This window comes from Nyctibius grandis, chromosome 23 (assembly GCF_013368605.1).
Source record: "Nyctibius grandis isolate bNycGra1 chromosome 23, bNycGra1.pri, whole genome shotgun sequence".
Classification (NCBI taxonomy): domain Eukaryota; kingdom Metazoa; phylum Chordata; class Aves; order Nyctibiiformes; family Nyctibiidae; genus Nyctibius; species Nyctibius grandis.
The window spans coordinates 6,886,877-6,912,740 of record NC_090680.1 but is presented as its reverse complement, the minus strand read 5'-3'; the positions used below and the strand labels follow the sequence as shown (position 1 = coordinate 6,912,740).

Genomic DNA, 25,864 nt, shown 5'->3' with positions numbered 1-25,864 from the left:
TGAATTAACACAGAAATTGATAAAAGACCTTGTGTTTACCTAATGCAATGTAATTGATCCTCTATATCACTAAAAATGGAATACTTAAAATTTTTCATAGATCCACAGAATAATTTAGGTTGAAAAGGACCTCCAGAAGTGATGTAGTCCAACGCCTTCCTCGAAGCATGTCTATTTAGATCAGGTTGCTCAGAGCTGTATCCAGCTGAGTCTCTAACAACTCCAAAAACAGAAGTTCCACAAGCTCTTAGGGCAACCTGTTCCAGTATTTGACCAAAACCATGGTTTAAAAAAAATTTAAAAATCCTTATATATAACTAGGATTTCTTGTGTTCTAACCTGTGCCCAGGGAGGTGGTGGAGTCACCATCTCTGGAGGTGTTTAAGAAAAGCCTGGACATGGCACTTAGTGCCATGGTCTAGTTGACAGGGTGGTGTCAGGGCAATGGTTGGACTCGATGATCCCAGAGGGCTCTTCCAACCTGGTTGATTCTGTGATTCTGTGCCTGTTGCCTATTGCTGTGCAACTCTGAGAAGAGTTTGCCTTCAACTTCTCTGTGTCCTCTGGTGAGGTAGCTGTGGACAGCCACATGGTCCTCATGAAGCCTCCCCTTTCTAAGGCTGAAAAAGCCCGTCTCAGCCTCGCCTCGTCCCTCGTGCTCTGATCCCTGACTATCTTTGCAGCCTTCTGCCGGACTCGCTTCATCCATCCAGTATCTCTTTGGGGGGATCACAGTACTCCAGATGCCATCTCGCAAGCACTAAGTGCAGGGGAAGGGTCGCTGCTGGCTATGCTGTTGCCTGGGCGCGGGCATCCTGCGGCTCCTGCAAGCCACGTCTCTTACGGGTGTAAAACAAAATCAGGTCAGAACTTGGACAAGGAAAACCAGCGGTTGACGTTCAAGAGATTTACTTTTTTTCCTTTTGATGCCAGACGGTTCAGTTTAGCAACAGTTTAGCAAGAGTAGGCCTCAGAGTTAGCAACGGTTTAGCAAGAGTAGGCCTCAGAGTAGGCTCTAAAAGGCCTGCTCTGTGTTACCTTTACACAGAACAAACTTTCCTGTCAGTAATTTTCCTTTTAGCTAGAATAATAGAGAATAACAATAGGTTCTGAAGCAAACTACATGTTTTGTAGATAGAGTTTGTTTATGGGATTGATAACAAGGTTCTAGTAGACAATGATTCATGCTGTTTATGCTTAGTCTTAGAAAAACAAAGGTCTCTGCTAATTATAAAAGGGCCAAAAGACAAAACAAAACTGTAAAGAACAACTTTGTGATGTCTAAATTAACTTGATTCATAAACTCTTGTGTCAGAGCAGAGATAAGTCCAAAACGATATCTTCTTCTTGAGAACACACGTACTTGTAAACAAGAAGGCCTCGACCACGCTGGCGCACAAGCACGATGAAAGGGGGATTGCGACCCCCAGAGACCACCCAAGACCCCTTCCCCAATTTAGTACGCATGCGTAAAGACATTACCTAATGCATTACATAACGTATTATGCATAAGTTCTTTTTTTGGAATGGGTGGGCTTTTCTTGGAATTATGTATAGAAGGAGCAAGCTTTTGTTCTTAGGTGTGCATGATAGGAGGGGAGACCCCCCATGCACCCAGCTGTAATAAACCAGTGTCGGCTTTCTAAACTATCATTTGGTTTGGAGAGTTTCCCTGGTTACTATTTTTCGGTAACACTTTTACAAACAAAAGAACGCACACGCAACACCCGCAGACAGCTGCTGGGCCACCCTGCCTGCGCTGGTGCAGCTGTCACCAGTTGTGCTGCTCACCACACATATGCTCACGCTCCACCGTGAAACCACACTTCCAGTTTTCCCGTAGCTCCTACTCCCGAGGTAATTCTGAAGCAGAGGCTGCTCGCTCCGGAGCTGGGGCTATAGAAGGGTTTAGGGGCGGCCTCTCCTCCCGGGGCCGGGGCCGGGGCCGGGGCCGGGGCCGCCCTCACAGGCTTTGCCCGGCTCCAAGATGGCCGCCCACAGCCTTCCGCCCGCCCTCTGCCTTGCCCGGTTCCAAGATGGCGGCTTTGTTCCCCCCCACCCCCACCGAGCTGCGCCTCCCCTGAGCACGCGCCCCTCCTCCCGCCCACCTCTCACGCGCGCAGCCTTCTGACCTCACTTCCTCTTGTGCAGCAGCCATTTTGTCTCTCCGCTGCTGCCCGAGCTTCTCCCTCCCACCCGCCGCCGCTGGCTGCGAAACTCCAGTTCCCCCCCGGGCCTGGCTCCCGCCGGACCCGCCGCCCGCCCTCCCCGCGCCTGGGCGAGGGGCCGGCGGCGGCGCGGGGGGCCCCGATCCTCCTTCCCTCGGCAGCGCGTGCTCTCCTTGCCCCGGGAGGGGCCTCCGCAGCCCCGCAGACCCCCCGGCGAGGGCCGGGACGCCGCCCCTCCCGCCCCCCCCCCCCCTCCTCCACGGGCTCACCGCATGTGACTGGCGCGGGCGGACCCCGTCCCGCTTGGAGACGCTGCCCCGCAGCCGCCTCCGCCCCGGGGGCGACAGCCTGACCCTCCTCCCCCTCCCCCGGCCCTCCGAGAGCGGCGTGCCCGGCTCCGTGCCTTTGCCCGGCGGCGAGGGGGGAAGCCCCGCGTGCCCCTGAGGAAGCCGCGCGGAGGCTGCCCCTTCATCACCCCCCCCCGCCCCGTCCTCCTCCTCCTCCTCCTCCTCCTCCCCCTGCCCCGCCATGTCCAGCGAGGAGAGCTACCTGGCCATCCTGCGCTACCTGACCAACGAGCGGGAGCCCTACGCGCCGGGAACGGAGGGCAACGCCAAGCGCAAGATCCGCAAAGCCGCCGCCTGCTACGTGGTGCGCGGCGGCACCCTCTACTACCAGCGGCGGCAGCGGGACCAGCAGCGCTTCGCCGAGCTCGAGGTGGTGCTGCAGGCCGAGCGCCGCGCCCGCCTCATCCGCGCCGCGCACCTGGCGCCCGACGGTGCCCACCGCACCCGCCTGCAGACCTGGCAGGGGCTCTCGCAGAAGTACTGGTGGCGAGGTGAGCGGGGACGGCGAGCGGGGAGCCGGGGGGGCGGGAGAAGCCCCAGCGGGGCTGGCACAGCCGGGGTTACAGCCCCCGCGGCGCCGGGTCGGTGGCCAGGGTTTGCGGGGAAGGTGGCTGTGTGCCCTCCCGGAGAGAGCAGGAGGGGACCGTCGCTCGCTGACCGGCCGGTGCCCTGAAACGCTCCGTCTCAAAGCGCGTGGGCTGTGGGCTGCGACTGCGGGTCGCTCCTGAAGAGGCAGGACCTGCTGAGCGAGTTACGCCTTGGACAGCGAATTGTCCTGTGGCTTCTTATTCGGTACCGGTGTTTTGAATACATCAAAACACAGCGTGACTGTCCCTGTACAGTCTGCTTAAGGTAGCAATTTCTTAACTTTCACGCTGTGTATCGGGCGATAATCCACGCCATATGACCCCCCATAGCTGGGGGTGTTTAGCCTGGAGAAGAGGAGGCTCAGAGGTGACCTTAGTGCAGTCTACAACTACCTGAAGGGAGGTTGGAGTGAAGTGGGAGTCGGCCTCTTCTCCCGGGCAACTAGCGATAGGACAAGAGGACACAGCCTCAAGCTTCGCCAGGGGAGGTTCAGGTTGGACATCAGGAAGAATTTCTTTTCAGAAAGGGTCATTAGCCATTGGAAGGGGCTGCCCAGGGAGGTGGTGGAGTCACCATCTCTGGATGTGTTTAAGAAAAGCCTGGACATGGCACTTAGTGCCATGGTCTAGTTGACATGGTGGTGTCAGGGCAACGGTTGGACTTGATAATCCCAGAGGTCTCTTCCAGCCTGGTTGATTCTGCGATGACCTAGTTCAACTTTTAACCTCATAATACCTCTTCCAGCCAGCATGTGGATGGTGTTCACGTTTAAACAGTAGAGCTGCCAGTGATGGTTCATAATCCTTGCGCTCATTTGTCTCTTTCTTCTAATGAGAAGCTGAAAAGACCAAACTAATTCTGAGTTGGGTCCTGAGTGATGTCATAGCCACTAGAAATGGTAGTGTATGAACATCAGTGATTCCCAGTTGGGGCCTTCTTTTGGCTGAGCCAATGACTTGGTGTCTGTGTTCCCTTTGGATTTGGTGTTCTACTTTTAGTCTTGTGTATCCATTAAACAAACACCCCACTTTTCAGTTGACCGGGGCCCAGTTTCTGTTTGTGCTGCTTCTGTTGTTCTGCTTTTTTTGGTCCATCAGTCATCACGTCTGTCATTTCAGCTTCAGTTTTCCCCATGTTAATTTGGAGGCTTTTTGCTATTGCTGCAGCCCATCCTTCCAGTCCAGATCTCATTGACTTGAAGATCTTTGAAGTGAAAAAGGAGTTGGTGTCTCAAAGTTGATACATCCGTCCTGGATGATGGTCGTCTTGCCTTTATCTGGGTTCTCATCATCTGCCCAGTACTGGACTGTTCTAGCATCTACTGTCATCCTGTGCTGCAAACTTCCTTAATGGACCTCAGTCCATTCTTTGTCAGAAGAGGGCATTCTGTTCTGCATGTTTTGATCTTATTGGTTACCTTTATTTGCACAACCTATATTCTTTTATTTCACTTGTACTGAGAATACTAACATTCATGCCCTTCTTTCAGTTCAAGTGTTTTGTTTCTTATCCGTGTCTCCTTGAAAACATTGCTTTCCCTTGCCATTATAATCCTCTTCTGCTGCTGGTGGACAGCAGCTTCGAACCAGTCATCATCCTGAGATGGGCTTCAGTCTCTTGTGTCTGTCTGCTCTGTAACTGGGAAGCAACGGGCTGGAGCATGGCCCAGTGGCCAGGAAGGGTGTTAGATATGGGATCTGAAGACCAGAAACCTTCTATCCTGAGAACTAGCCCTGGTTTCAGATGAAAGTAAGGAGATGTAGAAGTGTTTGAAATGGGTTGGAATGTCTTGAGTTGCCCGAAGCCTGTGTTTTTCTGATCCTTACAGAGATATTTCTGTAATGACAGTGCATCTCATGCTCTGAGAAGGTGTGAGCAGTGCAGGTCTAACTCTGTGTCAGCCAAGTTTTTGAGCTGTGTTACATTTTGAACTACAGAGACGCGACCGTTGTTATGTATGCTTTTATATTGTCCTAATGAAGAAAATTAATCTGGGTTGAAAGCCATACACTGAAAATGTCTTCACAGAATCACAGAATCAACCAGGTTGGAAGAGACCTCTGGGATCATCAAGTCCAACCGTTGCCCTGACACCGCCCTGTCAACTAGACCATGGCACTAAGTGACATGTCCAGGCTTTTCTTAAACACTTCCAGAGATCGTGACTCCACCACCTCCCTGGGCAGCCCCTTCCAATGTCTAATAATCCCTTCTGAGAAGAAATTCTTCCTAATGTCCAACCTGAACCTCCCCTGGCGAAGCTTGAGGCTGTGTCCTCTTGTCCTATCACTAGTTGCCCGGGAGAAGAGGCCGACTCCCACTGCACTACAACCTCCCTTCAGGTAGTTGTAGACTGCACTAAGGTCACCTCTGAGCCTCCTCTTCTCCAGGCTAAACAACCCCAGCTCCCTCAGCTGCTCCTCGTAGGTCAGACCCTCCAGACCCTTCCCCAGCTTGGTCGCCCTCCTCTGGACTCGCTCCAACACCTGAACATCTCTCTTGAAGTGCGGGGCCCAGAACTGGACACAGGATTCAAGGTGCGGCCTCACCAGTGCTGAGTAGAGAGGGACGATCACTTCCCCAGACCGGCTGGCTACACTATTCCTAATAGAGGCCAGGATGCCATTGGCCTTCTTGGCCACCTGGGCACACTGCTGGCTCATGTTCAGCCGGCTGTCGATCAGCACCCCCAGGTCTCTTTCCTTGATACCTGGAAGAGGACCCTGAGCTTAGGAAGTGTTGAGTGTCTAAAATTATTTAGTTACACCGGTTGAAGTAGTGGTGGGAAATGAATTTCTTTAAATTCCAAAATCATAAGTAATCGATTTAAATTGATATTAATAATACATATCAGCGTTGTTGCATATAACACAGCTGGTCCCAATTTTGCAAAAGCCCTTAGGTGAGCCTTCCAGTTCTTGTCTGCTTCAGTCAGGCCAAGCTGAGATCCACTTGTGTGGGCTAAACGCAGGATCAGGTTACACCTTACATTGTCTGGGGATTCTTGGGGTGAAAGTATAAATACAGATATTTTTTCTGGTCTTAAAAATCTTTCTAGGAGGGTCTGCTTGATACAGTGGTGTTCCAAGTGTTCTGTATCAAATTAATCATGGATTACAGTAGTGACATACAATATCATACAATAGCGTGAGAGAAGCACTGGTAAAAAGAAGTCAAAGAAGGAATGTGTAGGTGACTGACTTAATTTTTCTCAGTAAGTGTGTAGTATTGTTTTGCTAATCACCTACATGTTAATTAAGGTAAATAGAATGAAGATTAGAAGCCTAATCAAGCTCCGTTATTTTTTCTTAGGTATTCTTAAGCAGGTTAAAGATTACATTAAAGAATGCAGCAAGTGCCAGGAAAAGCTGGATCGCTCTAGATCTCTGTCCGATCCTTCTGAAATGCTGGAGGAACTAGGACTGGATGCAAAATCTCATGAAGACAGTAACGAAACAGATGATGAATTGAGTAATACAGCATCAATCCCAGCTGCAGCCCCAAAGCCTGTGAAGAAGAAGCCAATAGCAAAGCATGAGCTTGTGTTTGTAAGTACCGTTTTTTACAGCTGAACGTATTTAAGATGTTTGTTAATGCGTTCTTAGTCACACACTTATTTTCCATTGTTGTGATAGTCTTGCAATAATAAGACAACAATTTTGCCAAAGTTATTCAGTGTGTGGAAACGGGTTACTGTTATATACGACATGAAATTAATTATAGTACATCATCTTTGGAAAATAAAATCACTGTGACTCCTATTTATGCGTATAGGACCCAAGGGAAAATGAATGGCAAAAATATAAGTAGTAAAGCATCACATACAAGATTCTCATGGAATCTGTATCTGCTCCTTGATAAATGATGCTATATTTCTGTATAAAATTCTTGATGATAACTGGGAGCTCGTACGCATGTAAAGACTTGAATCTAGAAACTGTTTCAGACTGTAGCGTTGAAAAATATGGTCAAAGAACTGTTTGAATACCCATGTCTTCCCATTTTTCCAGTTGTCTGTTGTAACTCTGTGGAGGGAGGGTGAGACTTGATGCATTTAAAGAAAGAAAATGACAGTAAAGCTGTATATTATGCAGGCTGGAACTGATTGTACGGTTGCAGAAAATAATCCTTTTCTGTGTTTCAGTGTGAATGCTTAAAAAGGCATCGTCTGAATGTAATGAAGTTCTCATGATGTTGTTTGTGACAGGTTGACAGTAAGGGCCTTGTGAAGCAGTCATCTTCCAAACATTGTCTGTCAGTCTTAAACCAACTGAATCAGCAGAGGCTTTCCAATCAGTTCTGTGATGTGACTCTGCTGATTGAAGGAGAGGAGTACAAAGCCCACAAATGTGTCTTGGCAGCCAACAGCGAGTACTTCCGAGAGCTCTTCATTGAAAAGGGAGCTGTCTCTAGTCATGAAGCTGTAGTGGATCTGTCAGGTGAATTGTTGTGGGTTTCAAAGCTAGAAATCATAATATCCTAAGTAAGGTGTACAGTATTTGATTCAGTCGTATTTGAGTGTTCAAGACAACCAAATATTTTATCTTGCTGCTTTTCTCTTTTTTAATCTAAAAGCATTTTATGTGGATTTTAATGCTAAAGTGAGCCCTCTGGTTTTGCATAATCTGATCCTCCATATTGAATAGACTGTGGGATTTCATGTTAAAATTTCTGAGAAGCTTTGGATTGATTTTTACTTTGCTTAGGCATGTTTTCTCCTTGTATTAGTCACAAACATTAAAAAAGGGAACATAATCAAATGCTTCAATACATCAGGAGAAGGTGTTGACTAGCTTCTCAGCTGTTTTACTGAACAAATACTAAATTTCTTATGTCTCTAAAACACTATTATACATGTTTCTGCTTATTTCTCAAACCTTCTGATACCTTAAAAATAGGAGACAATCCTAAAATAAATCTTCTAAAAATAGCTTTGTAGTGATGAATATTGTACAGAACATATCCCTACTGCATTGCTTTCTCATTAGTTTAACTGTGCCTGTCTCTGCATGAGCAATAGACATGCACAAATGATAGATTTGTAGTATGATGGTCCAGAAGGTCCCCCAAATTCAATATTTGATTTATGATTTACAGAACTGTGGAAAATTATACCAAATGCTTATTTTTAAGCATTTCTATCTATATATCCATACCTTTATTTTTTTTCATTGGCCAATTTCTTGTCTTATTTTTCTGCCACATCAGTTGTTCCTTAAATCCTGACTACTTTCTGAATGTAGCAGGTCCAGAAAGCCTTTGGTTTAATTAGGGTTAATCTGCTTCAAAAATCTTGTGGCTCTCCCAGCACCTTGAAACATTCTTATTTTATTGTGAAAATACCTCAGTTCTACTTACTTATTGGGAAGATTGTCTGAGTTTACTTCCATGTAGAAAATACCCAAGGAGGATGCTTTTGCATAAATGACAATTGAGTCCCAGTGGAGGGGCTTCAATGTTACTTGCAAGTGTGTTTTGCTCTAAATTTCAGACTTAACCATATCAAAGGCAAACTGTTGTATCCATCACGGGGGTATTTTGGTGTAATTCGGGGTCATCAGTGTTTGCTCTAATCTCTTGTTTTATTCCTGGTAGGGTTCTGCAAGTCCAGTTTCCTGCCTCTATTGGAATTTGCTTATACTTCAGAACTAACTTTTGACTTCTGTAGCATGGCAGAAGTGGCCATGCTTGCCCGGCACCTCTTCATGTCAGAGGTGCTGGAAATGTGTGAAAATGTGCACAAACAGATGGAAGAGAAACAAATCATGGTGTATCAAAAGGGAGATATTCAAACGGTGGCGTCAACAAAAAATTTAGCAGAGCAGACTGAAGTTGAGATGCAGCCTGTGGATGGTGCTGAGCAACCTGAGCTGGCAGCCAGTGGAGTGCCCGTAGCTGTGAATGGAGCTCCTTCCTCCGTTGGGCCGGAGGAGGCAGCAGCACCCCAGCCTGACCTCCTGCCCCCAGAGCCTGCGCAGGCCACCTCAGATGATCATTTGAAGCCTGTGGAGGAGTGTGAAACAACTGAAAATTATGTCAAGGTGCAGCTGCTGGAGAGCATTTCAAATAGCACCGTGTCTGTCATAGAGGCTGAGCCACCGGCTGTGGAAGCCACGGACACGCAAAGTCAAACAGAAATGGAGACAGATCAAAATGAAAGCGGTAAAGCAAACGTGGACGCTGCTGCTGAAGACTCCTCAGAAACACTCCAGCAAAAACGTGGCAGGCAAAGTGAAGAACAGAGCATTTCAGATGCACAACCAGAAAGCCTGGCTTCAAACCAAGATGATACTTACAAAAGCAAGCTTCGCCAGCGCTCTGTTAGCGAAGGGGGATATATCAGATTGCATAAAGGAATTGAAAAAAAACTGCAAAATAGGAAGACAAATCCTAAATCCGCAATACAGCAGGTATTCTGTCTGTGTTTGGCCCTGGTGTCACTAATCGTCAAGTGTTTTGAGACCAATCTGAAAAGGATGTTTCCTGATTCCAAGCACTGTCTGGCAATTTTTTTTTTGTTTTCAAACCAAAGTAACTTCTAGGATGTGACAGTTGTGGGGAAAAAAAAAAAGTTGGTGTCAAAATTCCTTCCATATTGAAGATCTTTAGAATGCTCAGTAACCTTAGCCCAGCTTACATATCTCCTCACTGCTTCTTATGGTTGGACAGAAGGTGTATCTTCTCCCTAAAATTATTGATGATCTGGGAATTTAATTCTTAAGTAACGTGTGTGTATGTCAGTCATAGACAGATGTATTTATCTGTTAGAGAAGTGAGACCCTACATTTGTTGAGACTTGAAAACAGAGCATTGGGGATGAAAAATTTGATATCCTATGTAAATCACAGAATCACAGAATGTCAGGAATTGGAAGGGACCTCGAAAGATCATCTAGTCCAATCCCCCTGCCGGAGCAGGATTACCTAGACCATATCACACATGAACACGTCCAGGCGGGTTTTGAATGTCTCCAGAGAAGGAGACTCCACAACCTCTCTGGGCAGCCTGTGCCAGTGTTCGGTCACCCTCACCATAAAGAAGTTTTTTCTCATATTTATGTGGAACCTCCTGTGTTCCAGCTTGCACCCATTGCCCCTTGTCCTGTCAAGGGATGTCACTGAGAAGAGCCTGGCTCCATCCTCTTGACACTTGCCCTTTACATATTTATAAACATTAATGAGGTCACCCCTCAGTCTCCTCTTCTCTAAGCTAAAGAGACCCAGCTCCCTCAGCCTCTCCTCATAAGGGAGATGTTCCACCCCCTTAATCATCTTCGTGGCTCTGTGCTGGACTCTCTCTAGCAGTTCCCTGTCCTTCTTGAACTGAGGGGCCCAGAACTGGACACAGTATTCCAGATGTGGCCTCACCAGGGCAGAGTAGAGGGGGAGGAGAACCTCTCTTGACCTGCTAACCACACTCCTTCTAATACACCCCAGGATGCCATTGGCCTTCTTGGCCACAAGGGCACATTGCTGGCTCATGGTCATCCTGCTGTCCACTAGGACCCCCAGGTCCCTTTCCCCTACTTAAATCTTTAAGACATAGTCATAAGTCACAATAGTGCAGTCCTGCTACCTTCAAACTGGGGTCGGTTAAAAGGAAAAGTTTAGAGAGCACCAGTATTAAAATCTCTGGCACTTGGACATATTAAATGTTTATTAATTGAGCTAGTTGTTTCAATTTTTTTTTTTTTTTTTTAAAGAAATGGTCTTCTTACTCTTTCCCCTTCAGGAGCCTGTCCTCTCTCAGTGCCTATGGATAGCTGACAATAGCTGACATCCACCTCACTGAGCATTAATACATTCGGTTTTGTGACAGAGTACACTTTGCCTTACTCATTCCACGTTGGCTAAATCTTAGGAAGAACTGTTATTTTCCAGGTGTTCTGTGAGATGTTTACACGCTAGAGCCAGCAGTCCCTCACCCAGAGGGATAATTTGTTATCGTTACAATACCTTAGTAGATAGAAATTGTAGCATTAGTGTCCTTTTACAGATGGACAACTTAAAGCCCCTACGTTAGAACTAGCACAATCAAAATATTTGAGCAACCTACTTATGGTGGTTGGAGAATGACAGGTTTTTGTTCTGTTTTGGAAGAGGGAATATCTACCTTCAGGAACAGCTCCTGTTAACTTATTTTCACAGAATCACAGAATCAACCAGGTTGGAAGAGACCTCTGGGATCATCGAGTCCAACCGTTGCCCTGACACCACCCTGTCAACTAGACCAGGGCACTAAGTGCCATGTCCAGTCTTTTCTTAAACCCCTCCAGAGATGGTGACTCCACCACCTCCCTGGGCAGTCTCTTCCAATGGCTAATGACCCTTTCTGAGAAGAAATTCTCAAAATTAGGTGGTATTATAGTAACACACAAAACCATCAATGTTAGTGCTAACTTGCAGAGGAAATCTAAAATACAGTGTAGTAAAGTTCATTCAGGGGTTATGTTTTTTCCAACTTAGGTTGCCATGAAGCTGGTACAAAGAGGGAAAAAAATGAAACAGCCCAAAAGAGAGAGCACAGAAAACACCGAAGCAGAAGCGCAGCACAAGTGCAGCGAGTGTGGAATGGTGTTCCAGCGGCGCTACGCACTGATAATGCACACTCTGAAACACGAAAGATCTAAAGAGTATAAATGCCCAGTAAGTTGGGGTTTTTTTTTGTCTGTAAATCTCCCTCTTTATGAAAATTCATTCAGTAGTGACATTAGTAATTATTTTTCTTGCCTCTTTTCATACCTGTATGTATTTTCAGAGGCAGATGCAACCCAGATCTGGATGGGGTGGGGTAAAACGTGGTGCAGCCTCATGGCCTGACAGCACTGTGTTATGTGGGAGTGTGCTTGCTACTCAAGACAGTGGGCTTTACTTTTAACCTTACCAGTAAATTTGCAGCTGTGTTTAGATTAGCCTGGGAGTTAGCCTCACTGGGAAGTGATCAGTGGCTCTGTCAGTAGCCACAAAATTCAAAATTTACAACCACTAATTAACCCGAGATAAAATGCCTATTGGAGTCAGCTTACAGACCCAGCTAATCCTGTTACTATACTTCAATCCTTTGTTTACCTTTTTTGGTGAAATAATTTTGGAGTATTAAATGCAAAGTAAAGTTGTAATATTTTCTTTCCCAGTTGTGTAAGAAAGAATTCCAGTATGGTGCCTCCCTGCGAGCCCACCTTGTCCGGCACACTCGGAAGACTGAAGTGAACGCTCCAGCTGCTGGTGTAGAAGGGACAGGCGTGTCTTCAGTGAAAGGGAGAACGAAACGGGAGTTTATATGTGATATATGTGGGAGAACTCTGCCAAAGCTCTATTCGCTCAGAATACATATGCTCAAACATACAGGTGTGAAACCACATGCATGCAAGGTAAAGAGAAAGTCCTTTTACTCTGTAATCAAATTAGTAATGTTTTCTTGATATTTCAGTATTGACACTGTCCTAAAATTTAGGTTAATTTAGGTTACTTCAGAATGAGGAAAACTACTGTAACATTCCTGATGAAAATTCTTGTAGTCCAAGACTAAAAAAATTAAAATGAAGTTGAATCATGAAAGTTCTTATTCCTATGTCTAGAAGAATGTCTTCCTTTGAGTATTCTTTTTTAACAGACCAGTTCTGCCACTGGTGCGAAATCACAGGCTTGGCCATCCTGGTTCCCAAGAAATACGGGAGGTTTTGTTGTGTTTGAAGTTAAACACCTCTTACATAATGAGTTTTATTTGTCGTGTTCCACCGGATATGGATTTTTTTAGGTTTGTGGAAAGACCTTTACGTATAAGCATGGATTAAAAATGCACTTAGCTCTCCATGAAGTACAGAAACAGTTCAAGTGTGACTTGTGTGAAAAGTCTTTTGTCACAAAAAGAAGTCTTCAGGAACACGTGAGCATTCATACAGGTAAGTGATGAAAAAGAGGATCCTTTTACTTGGGTTGGCTGTTGCATGCTGCTGAACTTCAACATTGTTCTTCAGTGTCAAAGGAACTGTTTAAAAAAATAAATAACTACTAGTTTCTCCTTTTTCTTCTACTGGTCAGGCAGCTGAGATAGAGGTAAGTAGTCATTTTACATTTATTTTCTGGACTTATTTTACCATAGCTTAATGTTATTATGCATATGTTCTCTACAAGAACAGGGAATTGTGGTGGGTCTGTTCCTTTGTTTTTGTGTACGTATTTATGCCTGTATCATGTCAATTCAACAAAGATAGGCAACAGGTTGGAATGTTCTGGAGCACTTAGACTTCCATCCTTTCAGAGGAAAACATGTTGAGTTAAATCTCTGAGAATCTCCATGTATGTTTTACAAGACTTGCTGTACTAATAATGGAATTTTATAAAACCTGGCACCTTGAAAGATCTCAGCATGTGAAAGATGGCAATATAATAATTTAATACAAGCAGAGTTTTAAAATTGTAAGGTGGAGAAATTGTCTGTTTCTTTATTCCGAGTTGGGCGGAATAAAAAGTAAGAGTCTGTTTCTGTTAAGACAATTTGTTCCAGAAATAAGAGAATTTCTATTAGTACTCAGCAGTCCTAAATTGATGAATTGGAGCAGAAAACTTTTTATTTTGAGGTGGTGGTCCACAAATTCAAGATGTAAGTCATCCATAAACAATGCTGTGTTGCTGGAGAAGTTGTATATTATATGAACAAAGGCAACTGGGTTTTTTTCACACACGAGGGCAATTTTTTAGGCTGTTCACATTTCATGACTAATTAATAGCTGCAATGTTGTACCTGTGTTGAAAAGCACGCAATAAAGTCATTTAGAGTTGCTACTGCCCCCTGCCCCCAGGTATTATGACATTGGAACGCACAAAATACACTTAAAAATTCCATCTATGTGTAAGTAAACCAACTTCTCTTTGTGGCATTGCTCTGATTACTTAAGATAAATTATATGAGAAGAAAAAACCACTCTCACAAAGCACTCCAGAGACATGGAGGCCTGGCTTCATAACATGTTTTGTTTTGTTTTTGTTAGGAGAATCCAAGTATCTTTGCTCCATCTGTGGAAAATCCTTCCACAGGGCATCAGGACTCAGTAAACACATAAAGAAACACCAGCCAAAGCCTGAAGTTCGTGGCTATCAGTGTACTCAGTAAGTTGGTTGGTGGGGTTTTTTGGTGGGCTTTTTTTCTTAATGTTAATGATCCAAGTAATTTTAAAGATTAAAAGCAGCTCCTTGTTGGTAGCCTGAAGCTGTTCACTGGCCTGGGATAAGACTTTTAAAGCATAAGAGAGAAAAATGCACTTTTGTTAATACCTACATTGGAGAGCAAAAGCTTGTTTAACTGTTAACTGGCTGTAGTTTCATACAGCTGCTTTTTAATGAGTGTGTTTCCACTTGTAGCTGTCATCAGTGTGGTTTTAAAGCTCCCTTGTAGGACCCAGACTTGTCAGAGGCAAAGGGCCTTGAGCCTGTTCTTGCCATCTTTTAGTGTAATAGTTAATTTCAGTTTAATTTGAAAATTCCCTATACAGTCTAGGATGTCATGTACTTGGGGGTGCAGCAATACACGCCGTGTTTAGCAAACAGCTCTGCAGGAACATAATAAATTAAGACTCACTGACTATTGCAGTTAACTTGATTATAAAACTTATATGATCACTTAAATATCTTTGCATTATGGACTTTAGTTTAGCAGGAACTCTGTGACTGGAAAGGGTGTGTCTCCTAGTGCATTAGCAAAAGATGGATACTTTTTCCATGACCAAGCAGACTGTAGGAGAAGCTTTCAAGTGACCTGTAACAGCACAAAGGGTGCTTAATTTCCAAACTGTCAATTAGGTCTCTGGAAAGCTCAGGTATTAAGAGCAGCTGTACAATTTATATGATTGCCTGTATGCAACTCATGGTTTTAATGAAAGCTTTAATCTAAAGTGTTGTTTAAACTATCTCTGGTAGTGCTGCTGCGTGCTAGCAAAAATATTTTCTAACTGCTGAAAACTCACTTTAATTATGTCAGCAATGTTTTTATTTAGTGCTTTTTAATGCTAAAAATACCGATCTTAGAAGTACAAAGAACAGAGCTACCAGGGTGCACAATAGGGACAGCACTGTTTAATGAAACATACTAAGGAAGGCAATTTTGGTTTTGAAGGAGAAATATATTTAAAAAATAATTTTTTTTTTTACTCAAGTACAGTCATAGATGGAAAAGATCACCTTGACAGAGAAGATATTTTGATTCCCCAACTCCTTCAAAACAGACACAGTCTTTGTTTCTTCTACAGCGAAGATCTCTACTAAGAATATAATTAATGTTGTCACAAATGGTTTAGAGAGCTTCACTAAGTGATAACCAGGCTTCAGTTTTCTAGTTTGGTGGCTTGGGATGTAAATCTCCCTGCCAGGCTTCAGTCTGAGCTTCTGGCCCAGTGGAACAAAGCTGAACATGAGTTACTTTCCTACAATGTTGGTGGAAGTTTTCCAGTGAAGTAGGTATTCAGTTAAACTGGTAGTGTGTGAGAGTGTCAGGGCAGAGGTGGTGGTTGCTTGAGTTTTTTACTTCTCTAATGGCTTTTCCAAATATGCAATTGTTAAAGGGAGAGCACTAAGTGCCAACCCTGTTCAAGACCCTTAGGGGTCTTTGTGATACTTTTTGATGTGGATCTGCAAACCCAGGATCCCCAAGAGCTCCATTTGAACTGGAGCTGTCGGTTTTTCCAGCCTAGGAGCAGGAGGTTGTTTGGGTGGCTTGGGGACCATCACTTCCCGCACCCCCCTTTTTTTTTTCCTCAAAACTGAAGAAGGCTTTTTTCCTCTCCAGAATGCCCATTCCTTGGGAAATGTAATACTAAAAGTTTTGTTCCTGTATGGAACCTTTTTTCATTTCAGATTCCACTGGAGGCTGGGAATTCTGAGATTCCCTTATTCCAGAGGTTTATCAGCTCTAGAAGGTGAATCCTCCACCTTTGTTGCTGGAATTTATCTGCCTCTGTCCTTTCTTGAGTATATGATGTTACATGAGGAAGAGATGCAGATGATCAGGCAAAGATGTCTGAAGAGCAGAATTTCTTTTAAAGGGAGGAAGCGTGTCTTTGATTAGCTGACCTCTGTGGTTTTCATACCAAGAGGAGCTAGTAATTCTATATAGTCATACTATGGCAAGGTGTAAATGAAGGAAAACTGGGGATTTGCCTGGGTTTAGATGTATACAAACAGCAAGCTAAAGCATGAGTATCACTACTTTCAGTTGCTTTCTTGTAGGAAGGCCCTACAGAGGGATCTGGACAGGTTGGATAGATGGGCTGAGACCACTGGCATGAGGTTCAACAAGAACAAGTGCCGGGTCTTACACTTGGGCCACAACAACCCCATGCAGCGCTACAGGCTGGGGGAAGAGTGGTTAGAGAGCGGCCCGGCGGAAAGAGCCCTGGGGGTGCTGATCGACAGGCGGCTAAACATGAGCCAGCAGTGTGCCCAGGTGGCCAAGAAGGCCAATGCCATCCTGGCCTCTATTAGGAACAGTGTAGCCAGCTGGTCTAGGGAAGTGATCGTCCCTCTGTACTCGGCACTGGTGAGGCCGCACCTTGAATCCTGTGTCCAGTTCTGGGCCCCGCACTTCAAGAAAGATGTTGAGGTGTTGGAGCGAGTGCAGAGGAGGGCGACCAAGCTGGTGAAGGGTCTGGAGGGTCTGACCTCCGAGGAACGGCTGAGGGAGCTGGGGGTGTTTAGCCTGGAGAAGAGGAGGCTCAGAGGTGACCTTAGTGCAGTCTACAACTACCTGAAGGGAGGTTGTAGTGAAGTGGGAGTTGGCCTCTTCTCCCGGGCAACTAGCGATAGGACAAGAGGACACAGCCTCAGGCTTCGCCAGGGGAGGTTCAGGTTGGACATTAGGAAGAATTTCTTCTCAACAAGGGTCATTAGCCACTGGAAGGGGCTGCCCAGGGAGGTGGTGGAGTCACCATCTCTGGATGTGTTTAAGAAAAGACTGGACATGGCACTGAGTGCCCTGGTCTAGTTGACATGGTGGTGTCAGGGCAATGGTTGGACTCGATGATCCCAGAGGTCTCTTCCAACCTGGTTGATTCTGTGATTCTAAATTTGGTTTTTAATTTGTAAAAAAAAATACTTTTGATCATTACAAACAACAGATGCCTGTTATCTTTGTATCAATAATTAATCCTCTTTGATTAAGGGAAGAAACATCTGTTACTATCCTCGTAAGTTCGTATGGTATAATACAAATTCCTGGTGTCTTCCAGTCGGTTTGCCTTTGATTATTCCCCATAAAAATAACAGAAGGAATATAGTTACCCATTACAGACAAAAGTATTTTGGAGGTCCTCAAGTTATATCCCAGCCTTTCAGATAAACTGCTGTTCCTTTTAATTTTCCTTAGTTTGGAAAGGGATTGTGCTTTATAGAGATATTGATGACACAATGGGTGTTGTCTTCTCAAAGTCTTCAGTTGCCATTAAAGAAGAGGGTTCCATTGCCTTTGAAATAGGATCACCAAGATGTTTCTATTATGGGATGCTAAAACCTTTACTGTTACAGGTGTGAAAAGAGTTTCTATGAAGCTAGAGATCTTCGGCAGCATATGAATAAACATTTAGGTGTGAAGCCATTTCAGTGCCAGTTCTGTGGAAAATGTTACAGTTGGAAGAAAGACTGGTATTCTCATGTAAAGTCTCATTCTGTCACAGACCCTTATAGGTAAGAGGAAATCCATTTAACAACTGAAATGTCCTAATCAATAGGAGGTTGTACAGATCCACAACCAGTCGATAAGGAACTGCGTAGTCCATTGTTAAAGTACCAGTTGTACTGGCACTTTCCTGGAACTAATAAATATGAAGTTTTAACAGGATAAATATAATTGATGAAGTTAGAAATGCTTTGTATGTGATCTCAGTTCTTTAGAAGGGTAAGTGGAAGCTTTGTGGCTGTGAAAAAGAGGAAATGTACCTCAGCCCAACAATATTATTTCTAATTATGGAACTACTTGTCATAAGAGACACTATTCCCATTAAACTTTGCCTGCTATAATTTTAAAAGCATAACATAAGCATAGAATAATGGTTTCAATAGACTTCTCAACACATTTTAGGTGTAATATATGTGGTAAAGAATTTTATGAGAAAGCTTTGTACAGAAGACATGTAAAGAAAGCCACACACGGTAAAAAAGGAAGAGCAAAACAAAATCTGGAACGAGTTTGTGAGCATTGTGGAAGAAAATTCACACAACTCCGGGAATACAGGAGACACATGAACAATCATGAAGGTATGTAGAAAACAAGGAGTCGTGACATCCCTCAACCCCTAAAAACACTACAGAGAAAGGGGTGATTGTTTCTTTGAGCCTGTGTATGTCCCGTGTTGGAAGACTCATAGAAGTTCTTACAGATTCTCCAGTTAGTTTTATGCTGGTCCTGGTTTGTTAACTTGCTTCCACTGATTCCCAGAAGTGGCTGGTGGGATCTTCCTAAAACTGCAGTCACACACAGGGACAGTGACAGCTTGTCCTTCTCAAACTGTAATGGAAGGGGAGCTTTTTTAGAAGGGATTAAAAGATCTGGCAAAGAACTGGGTGTAGTAAAACATTCTCCAGGTTGAAAGGTGCAGATGGTTAACAAAATATCCTTCAAACAGGAGAGTGATTGGCCTGAATTTAAGAAAAGGATCACTGTTGGAAATTGGTCAGCTTCTTGATTTATAACAAGCAGTAAACTGTATGAAGTTTGGGGAAAATAGGAAAACACTATAATGAAAAAAAAAAAATAAGTATGTGCATTTTTACTTTAGATGTGAAGTACGATACTGATTTTTGAGTATTTGCTTGTTCCAGCTGTGTTGGAAGTCTGTATATACACTCCTGTCTTGGGGCAAAAACCATTTTTTTGAAGCATGTCTTCTTTTAAAGAGCTAATGAATAAACCCAAGAGCTGTTAACTATTGAAATAGAGATTTTGTGTTTGTTTCTAAACAGAGAGAGTGTCCTGTAGTAGGTACCTAGCCTGAATCTCCAGTAACTGGAAAACCCAGTATTGAAATAGTGTTTGTCGCCACCCACACGCCCCATTAGATACTACAGACCACAGCACTCGGCGTTGTAAGGGAGAGTAAGATTATACGAGCATGAGGTGCAGTATTTGAACAGATGCGGTGTGGAGGAGGAGGAGGGAAAAAGCTGTAGATGGTGTTATGAGATAAAGTGCTGATTTGAGGATGTGTATAGTAAGATTTACAGAAACGAAGTGTGACTAGGAATGTAAGTGACAAATTCTATTAAGTAAAACATGGTTTCAGAAAGGCATCACCAGCAAAAATAATTAGAATTTTATGTACTTAAAATAGGGGAAAAATTGTATTAAAAGGACTTCTGAAAATAATTTTTTTTTTAAGTAAAATATATGGTAAACAAGATCTCTTTCTGACATAGAAAAAGTTGTAGTATTTCTTTTGTTCTTTTATCCTGCTGTTCTCCCTGTCACTTCTCATGCATGTTTATGAATGCTGACAGTCATCTCCTCCTTGCTTTCCGTTTGAGAACAGGGGTGAAGCCATTTGAGTGTCTGACTTGCGGGGTAGCCTGGGCTGATGCACGGTCACTGAAGCGTCACGTGCGGACGCACACTGGGGAGCGACCCTACGTCTGTCCGGTGTGCAACGAAGCGTACATCGATGCCCGGACGCTGCGGAAGCACATGACCAAGTTTCACAGGGACTACGTACCCTGCAAAATTATGCTGGAAAAAGACACTCTTCAGTTCCATAACCAAGGGACGCAGGTGGAGCACGCCATCAGCATTTTAGCAGCAGACATGCAGGAACAAGAAGCTGAGATTAACGTTGGTGGTGATGAGATTGAGACTGTGGTAGTGACAGGAGAGACGCTTGAAGCCCTCGAAGCAGTTGCAGCTACTGAGGAGTGTACATCAGTCTCTACTCTTTCTGACCAAAGCATCATGCAGGTGGTAAATTATGTATTGGCACAACAGCAGGGACAGAAAATGGCTGAAGCGACACAGGCCGTTGAAGCCGTAGAAGTAGAAGTGGCCCATGTTACAAAGACAGACTGAATGTAGTCTACGAGAGAGCAAGGGGGAGGTCTTGCAGTCTGGGAGAGAGAAGTATTTAACTGGGTATCTGGGGCTTACAGTGATGGCTGTTTTCAAACAGTTAATCCCCAGTACTGACTGTCTTGGTGATGAAATACTGCACCACACGTTATGGGGAAAAAGTTAAGATACTTCAGTGGGGGCCAAGGCTTTGAAGGCAAAGATTTCTGCACTGGCCATAACTGCAAAAAAAAAAAAAAAAAATCAAAAAAAAAAAAAAAATGTTTTCTGTGTCATGGAGTAAGTATCATGGTGTAACTTAAAAAAAAAAAAATAAAGAAGCTGCACTAAAACCTAGAAATGCACAGCTATCAGTAGCATTTTTTTATTTTTGTTTTTATGTGCATTTCATCAAGTTTGTGAGCAATTTACCTGTATTGGATTCTGTCTGTTTACTCCCCAAGACCAGGGGATGGCAGGATGCTTCGTGCAGCGTGTGCTTCATGTGACATAGAAAATCTGAGGCTGTTTTCTGTGGGTGTGTGCCCCGTCGGCAGTGAGCGAATCCCAGTTTGGAAGAATTTATTTAAAATCCAGGTTGGTGGGTGGCAGGCCCAAGGCTCAGCAGAATGCTGTAAAATGTTTTACAGAGGATGAGCAGGGGTCCCCTGAAGTCTGAGGAAGTGGTTCTCTGAGGTGGATTGTGAATTTCAGTTGAGCAGAGGACAGCCCACTGCAGGGAGACTACTTCGGGCCCTGCTAATTCCCAAATGGGACACACGGTAATATGAGGATAGAGAACTATGAAAATCTTAGTGTGGGGTAAAAATTAAATTTGTCTCAAAATCACTAGTCTCCAGAAGACCTTATTACTGCTGCTGTAAGAAAATACTTCCAGGGCCAGCTAATTAGCCAGTGTTACACCACAGAGATGGAAAAATTCTTACTAGGTGTTCCTGCAAGTGAGCATGAATGACAGCCACGCTTGGCCCAGGTTTAAATGTCTCTGATTTAACACCACGAGCAGTGCACACCTTAATCTGTGGGTTCTTTCATTGGTGGTTGGGGTTTTTAAGCAAGAGATGTGTCTACCGAGAGGTAACCAAGTGTGCTACACACGTGAACAATCAGAGCTGTGTGTTTTACACTCAGTCTATGGTATGATGAAATGTTTCCCAGCTTTGACCGCAGCGAGATATCCAAGGAGCCAGAAGCCTGTAATACTGCAGGGTAAATTCTGTAAATAAAGTTCTGTGCATAAAACTGTGCTACCTGTGGAGCAGATCCACTGAACAAAAGTTAAGCAAACCTGTGACAAAGTAACCACCTCGTTTGAGTTACTATTTCTGCCTTTCTTCATCTTTAACTCTCTGAGTATCTGTCTACTAAGGTACAGAATGGATTGTTCTTTTTATACTTTGCAAGCGTGTAGATAAGCAGTTGCTGAAAGTTTTTTAAGCAATATGTGGTTTAAATTTCTGCCTTGGATCTGAATTAATCTGTAGATGACTATTTCAAAGGTCAAGGTCTTCCCGCAGGGAAGTAATGTAATTATTTATACATCCTGCAGCCCTGTACAATTGTATTCTTTTCTAATTACCAAATGGAGTAAAAGTAAAATGAATACTTTAAACAAAAATCCTGCTAGCTGTAACTCTTGAATTTGTGCATTATCAAGAATCTGGAGATAGCCATCCTGCTTAAAATTAAAATACTGACATTATGATGGGAAAAAATTTAAAAGCACTAGGTAAACTTCAAAATTTACTTCCATGTTTGTATCTTACAAATAATTATGTATTACTAAAGTGAGGAAATGCTCAAGGAAAAATAGCTGTAAATAGTGCTAGAACATTATTTGTATATTTAGCATGTTACCTTTACAAAAAGAATATTACCAGCACCTTAGTTTAATCTTTGGTGCATTTATTTATTTGCCCAACCTACGGAAGAGACAGAAGTGAATCTGAATTTTGGAGCCTTGTTATCCACTGTAAAAATGCTTTAACTGACTCGCTGGCCTGCCATTTAAAAACAAAAAAACAAACAAACAAAAAAAAATCACAGAAAGTTGTTTCCTGAACAAGACTCAGCCAGGACCATCAAAGCTGGATGTTGCGGCACCCCTTCCCTAGCAGACTGTGCCTTAGCTTTTCCGAAGGGCAGGAGGGAGGGGGGAGTGTCACTCTGAGCTTTGCTGTTCCCCTGTGTGTGAGGTTGCCTTATGTTTTTCTTTAGATTTCAGCTCTTAATTTAAGATGTTCACTACCCTTCTGCAATCTATTTGAAGTCAGGCTGCAAATGTGCAGTTGATATTGATTTTTTTTTTTAAATAAAGTTCATGAGCAGTGTCCATTATAATGAATTCCTGTACATAATGAGTTTGATCTGTACATTCTGCTGTTTTTATTTAGTGTTAGATGTATAAATTTACGGTTATTTCTGTCATTAAATAAACGGAGTTTTGCCATGAATTATTCTTTCAAGCAACTTTTTTTTCAGGGGAAAAAAAAAAGTGTTACAGAATTATTTATTCAACACTGCCACCCCGAAGGAAGCATCACACAGCACTTCTGTCTGCCTCTGCTCGGGGAGGAATGTTTGAGCAGGGCTCTTCCAGCATCACCCTCCTGTACAGCTGCCTCCTGTGCCTTTCCCTGTGCTGTTAGAGCAACTTTAAGGCAAGTCCATGTCGCAGAAAGGTTGGTTACTTTTTGTAGTTCATCCTGATTCTACGGGAAATGCTAGGAGCGTTTTAGCGTATTAACCCTTCTGTGAGCCCACAGACGTAACCAAGCTAAGTAGGGAAGTATCATTAAATAAAACCAGGGTTTTCAAAAGGCTGAGTGCTGAAGGAGTAAGGTGGCCTGCCATTGAACAAGTGCTTTTCAGTAGGGATGCAACTACAGCTGAAGACCTGCAAAAAGTCCTGTGTGCACAGGTTTTCCCTCCTTGGTTTCCACTGGAGCTAGAACCACGTCATTCCTGGCTGTCAAAGGAAGAGCCTGAATTTCTGCTGCATTGAAACAGTGCGTACATTTAACAGGTAACAGTCAGGTGCCAGTGTTGGAGCTGCTGACAAGGCGGTGAGAGCCCAGCACCCCTCAAGCAGTTCTTTACCGAGACCTGTTCTCATGCAGAAGAGTCCCAGCTACTGAAGCTGAGAGGCCCCGGGGCACTTTGTTGCCACCCTTAGGGCTGGGCAATATGCTTTCCAGCCTAGTGCAACTTGGAAGGTGCTTTTCAGAAAGTCAGTTTGTCTCACGCTCCTATGAAAAGGTTTGCCCTGAGGGCAGTGTTTCGTGCCTTAGGTAGAGCGCCCTGCCTTACAGATGGTAACATCAGTATGAACTTCCTCGGTGCTTTTAGAGCTGTAGCAGCCCAAGCTCTTCTTGTCACGGCCTTCAATTTTACATGTGAACAGGACGATGTGAAACAAGCAGCTGAGTAACAACAATAAAGCCCAGCCTCACACACTTGCTAGTTTCACAATTACTCTTTACACTGCACTGCTCTAGTTGGTGCCTGCGATTCTACGTGCTGGAGGCTGGGGCACGTGTGAACGTGAAAGGCCGCCACGGTTACACCTTTCACAAAAGCAAAGGCAGAATTACAATTTTTATAAAAAGCTCCTGAGCATCAGCCAACACTATATGCAACTACTGTGTTTACAAATTATGGAAAGCTGGGTGAGAAAAGGAGCGATAATTATGTTTTTATTATGACTTGCATTACCTTAAATCAATAGGCTTGTACTGCAAGGAAAACATAAACACAGGCTCCATGTCAAGGTTCAGTGGAGCTCTTGCTACAGAACCACAACCTCATTTGTGCACCCATCTCATCAGGAAACCCAGTCCCAAGAACCAAGTTTAAGAACTAAGTCACAAGATTAGCACAGGTTTTTAAGACCTCACTCTGTGCCACTGAATCAAGAAGTTCCCACTCTGATTGCTCTCTGTGACAGCCACTGCCACTCCGACCTGCTCGACCAAGCCTCAAGGGTAGTGGGCACATATGGACCTATACTGCAGAAAGTCTGCGCTGTGGAGTTTAAAGGCTTGCTTTGGTAACTAGATCTTGGACTCCACCACTCCAGACTTTTAAATGGAAGTTCATAAACAGAAATTGAACACCCCATATACAGAGTTCAAGTGTAACAGTTCATGTTTCACGCTTTTAATTCCATCGATAAGATACGCATAGATAGATACGCATGTCCCCTGAGGCAATGGCTCCGACGTACCAAACTCAAGTAGCTTTCCTAAGCAAGTCCTACACGGTTTTTAAGATGCCTGTATATCAGAATTGGAGAACAGTAGGAGATCCCTTTGTTAATAAAACCAGAAGAAATAAGGAAGGTGTTAACAGGATAAAGTAAAAGGCAAACTGTTAATTGTCCAAGTTTCATGGTGTTCTAGTGTCTCTTGGCAGAGGCAGTAGACAAATTATGGTGACTTTAGGATGTAACCTTCCCTTCCGTAGCTTAAGGGCAGAACTACTCAGCATTCCTCAATTTATAATTTTATAATGGCTTAAAAAGACCCCAACCTCTTTTTGCAGAACACCTTTTAAGGCTACTAACAGATCAAAAGCCTCCTTGAAGTTCTGTTGCTTCTCCAGACAGATTTATCTTCTTCTCTTACGGCACCCTAGAAAGAGTTCTAGTTACACCCGTGATTTCCAATAGTTCAAAACCTCAGTTTGCCCCTTCAGGAAGAACCAGCCACAATTTTTGCAAAAAACTACTTTGCCTCCGAGTCTCCTCAGAATGAAAGCTTTGGGAAAGCCACCCCCAGCAGAGAGAACCCAGCACAGTCACGCGGGTTCTGACCAGCAGGTGCTCTACAAAGTGGCACAGAGACCAAGTACAGCAGGCCTGAAGGTGGTCACATTAGGACACGATGGTTGGTTTTGTCAGAGTTGCCTGAATACTGTAGTTCTATGAAATTAAAACAGCATCCATCAGCCACCCGACAGACAAGCTGGGTGGGTACTTCTTCCTGCTGATAAAATACAGGTTCTGACAGTGTGGACAGTGCACCTCCTACGCTTTGAAATGAAAGAAATGAGGTGTGAAAGAGGCTACACCAGCAATGCTTGAATCGCTCCCACCAGTGGCTGACTGCACTGGTTTGGTTTGGGGAGCTTTTTATTATTTAATATAATTAGCATTAGATGAGTTTGGATCCATTCACAACCCAGCAGGCTCAGAAGCGGCGTAGCTGCAGGGTGGCAGAAAGAAGGTTACGGGACAGCTACTTACATCTTCATCTCGTGTCTTAAATGTTTTGTGAGCTGCTCCTGTGCTCAGTACAGCTTTACTGCTAAGCAAGCATGAGCCTTCTGAGATCAAACTGCCCGAGTTACATGGACAGACATTTCAACCACTGATAGGTATACACACCTTGCTACACTCAGCAGCTAAAGGTCTCAGCAGAGATCCTGGAAGCATTTGAGACAGCTAAATCAGGTAGTTTACCACAAGCTTTAGGATTCCTAAATATTCTCAGAAAAAGAACAAAAAAACAACACACGCTCCCCCCAAGCCTACCTTCACGCAAAGATGACCACTGTCACAAACGCCTAGAGCTCCACGTGGAGCTCTAGCTACATTTCCATTGGCGATCCTTTTCAGATCAGTTCTCTCCTCTCAGTGTCAGACATTAAACACCAGCAGACACCCTTGTAGCTACAAGCTCAAGCTCGCGAGGCACTCAGCCCTGAGTGGATTTAGGCCAT

At 44.0% G+C, this 25,864-nt stretch overlaps 1 protein-coding gene across 1 annotated transcript; it reads left to right on the top strand.

Annotated features, from left to right (window-relative positions):
* Positions 1-2,220: 2,220 nt before the first annotated feature.
* ZBTB11 (zinc finger and BTB domain containing 11) lies at positions 2,221-22,578 on the top strand. The gene is made up of 11 exons (XM_068417463.1): positions 2,221-3,006; positions 6,416-6,651; positions 7,311-7,542; positions 8,699-9,513; positions 11,569-11,748; positions 12,237-12,473; positions 12,860-13,004; positions 14,094-14,211; positions 17,617-17,775; positions 18,170-18,345; positions 19,617-22,578. The coding sequence occupies exons 1-11, from the start codon at positions 2,697-2,699 to the stop codon at positions 20,141-20,143; spliced, it is 3,135 nt and encodes a 1,044-aa protein (XP_068273564.1). The 5' UTR covers positions 2,221-2,696; the 3' UTR covers positions 20,144-22,578.
* Positions 22,579-25,864: the final 3,286 nt, after the last annotated feature.

Coding starts and splice junctions, on each gene's coding strand:
- ZBTB11 (XM_068417463.1), top strand. CDS start 2,697: ATGTCCAGCGAGGAGAGCTACCTGGCCATCCTGCGCTACCTGACCAAC. Junction 11,749..12,236: donor CTAAAGAGTATAAATGCCCA/GTAAGTTGGGGT, acceptor TTTCTTTCCCAG/TTGTGTAAGAAAGAATTCCA. Junction 17,776..18,169: donor TCTGTCACAGACCCTTATAG/GTAAGAGGAAAT, acceptor AACACATTTTAG/GTGTAATATATGTGGTAAAG.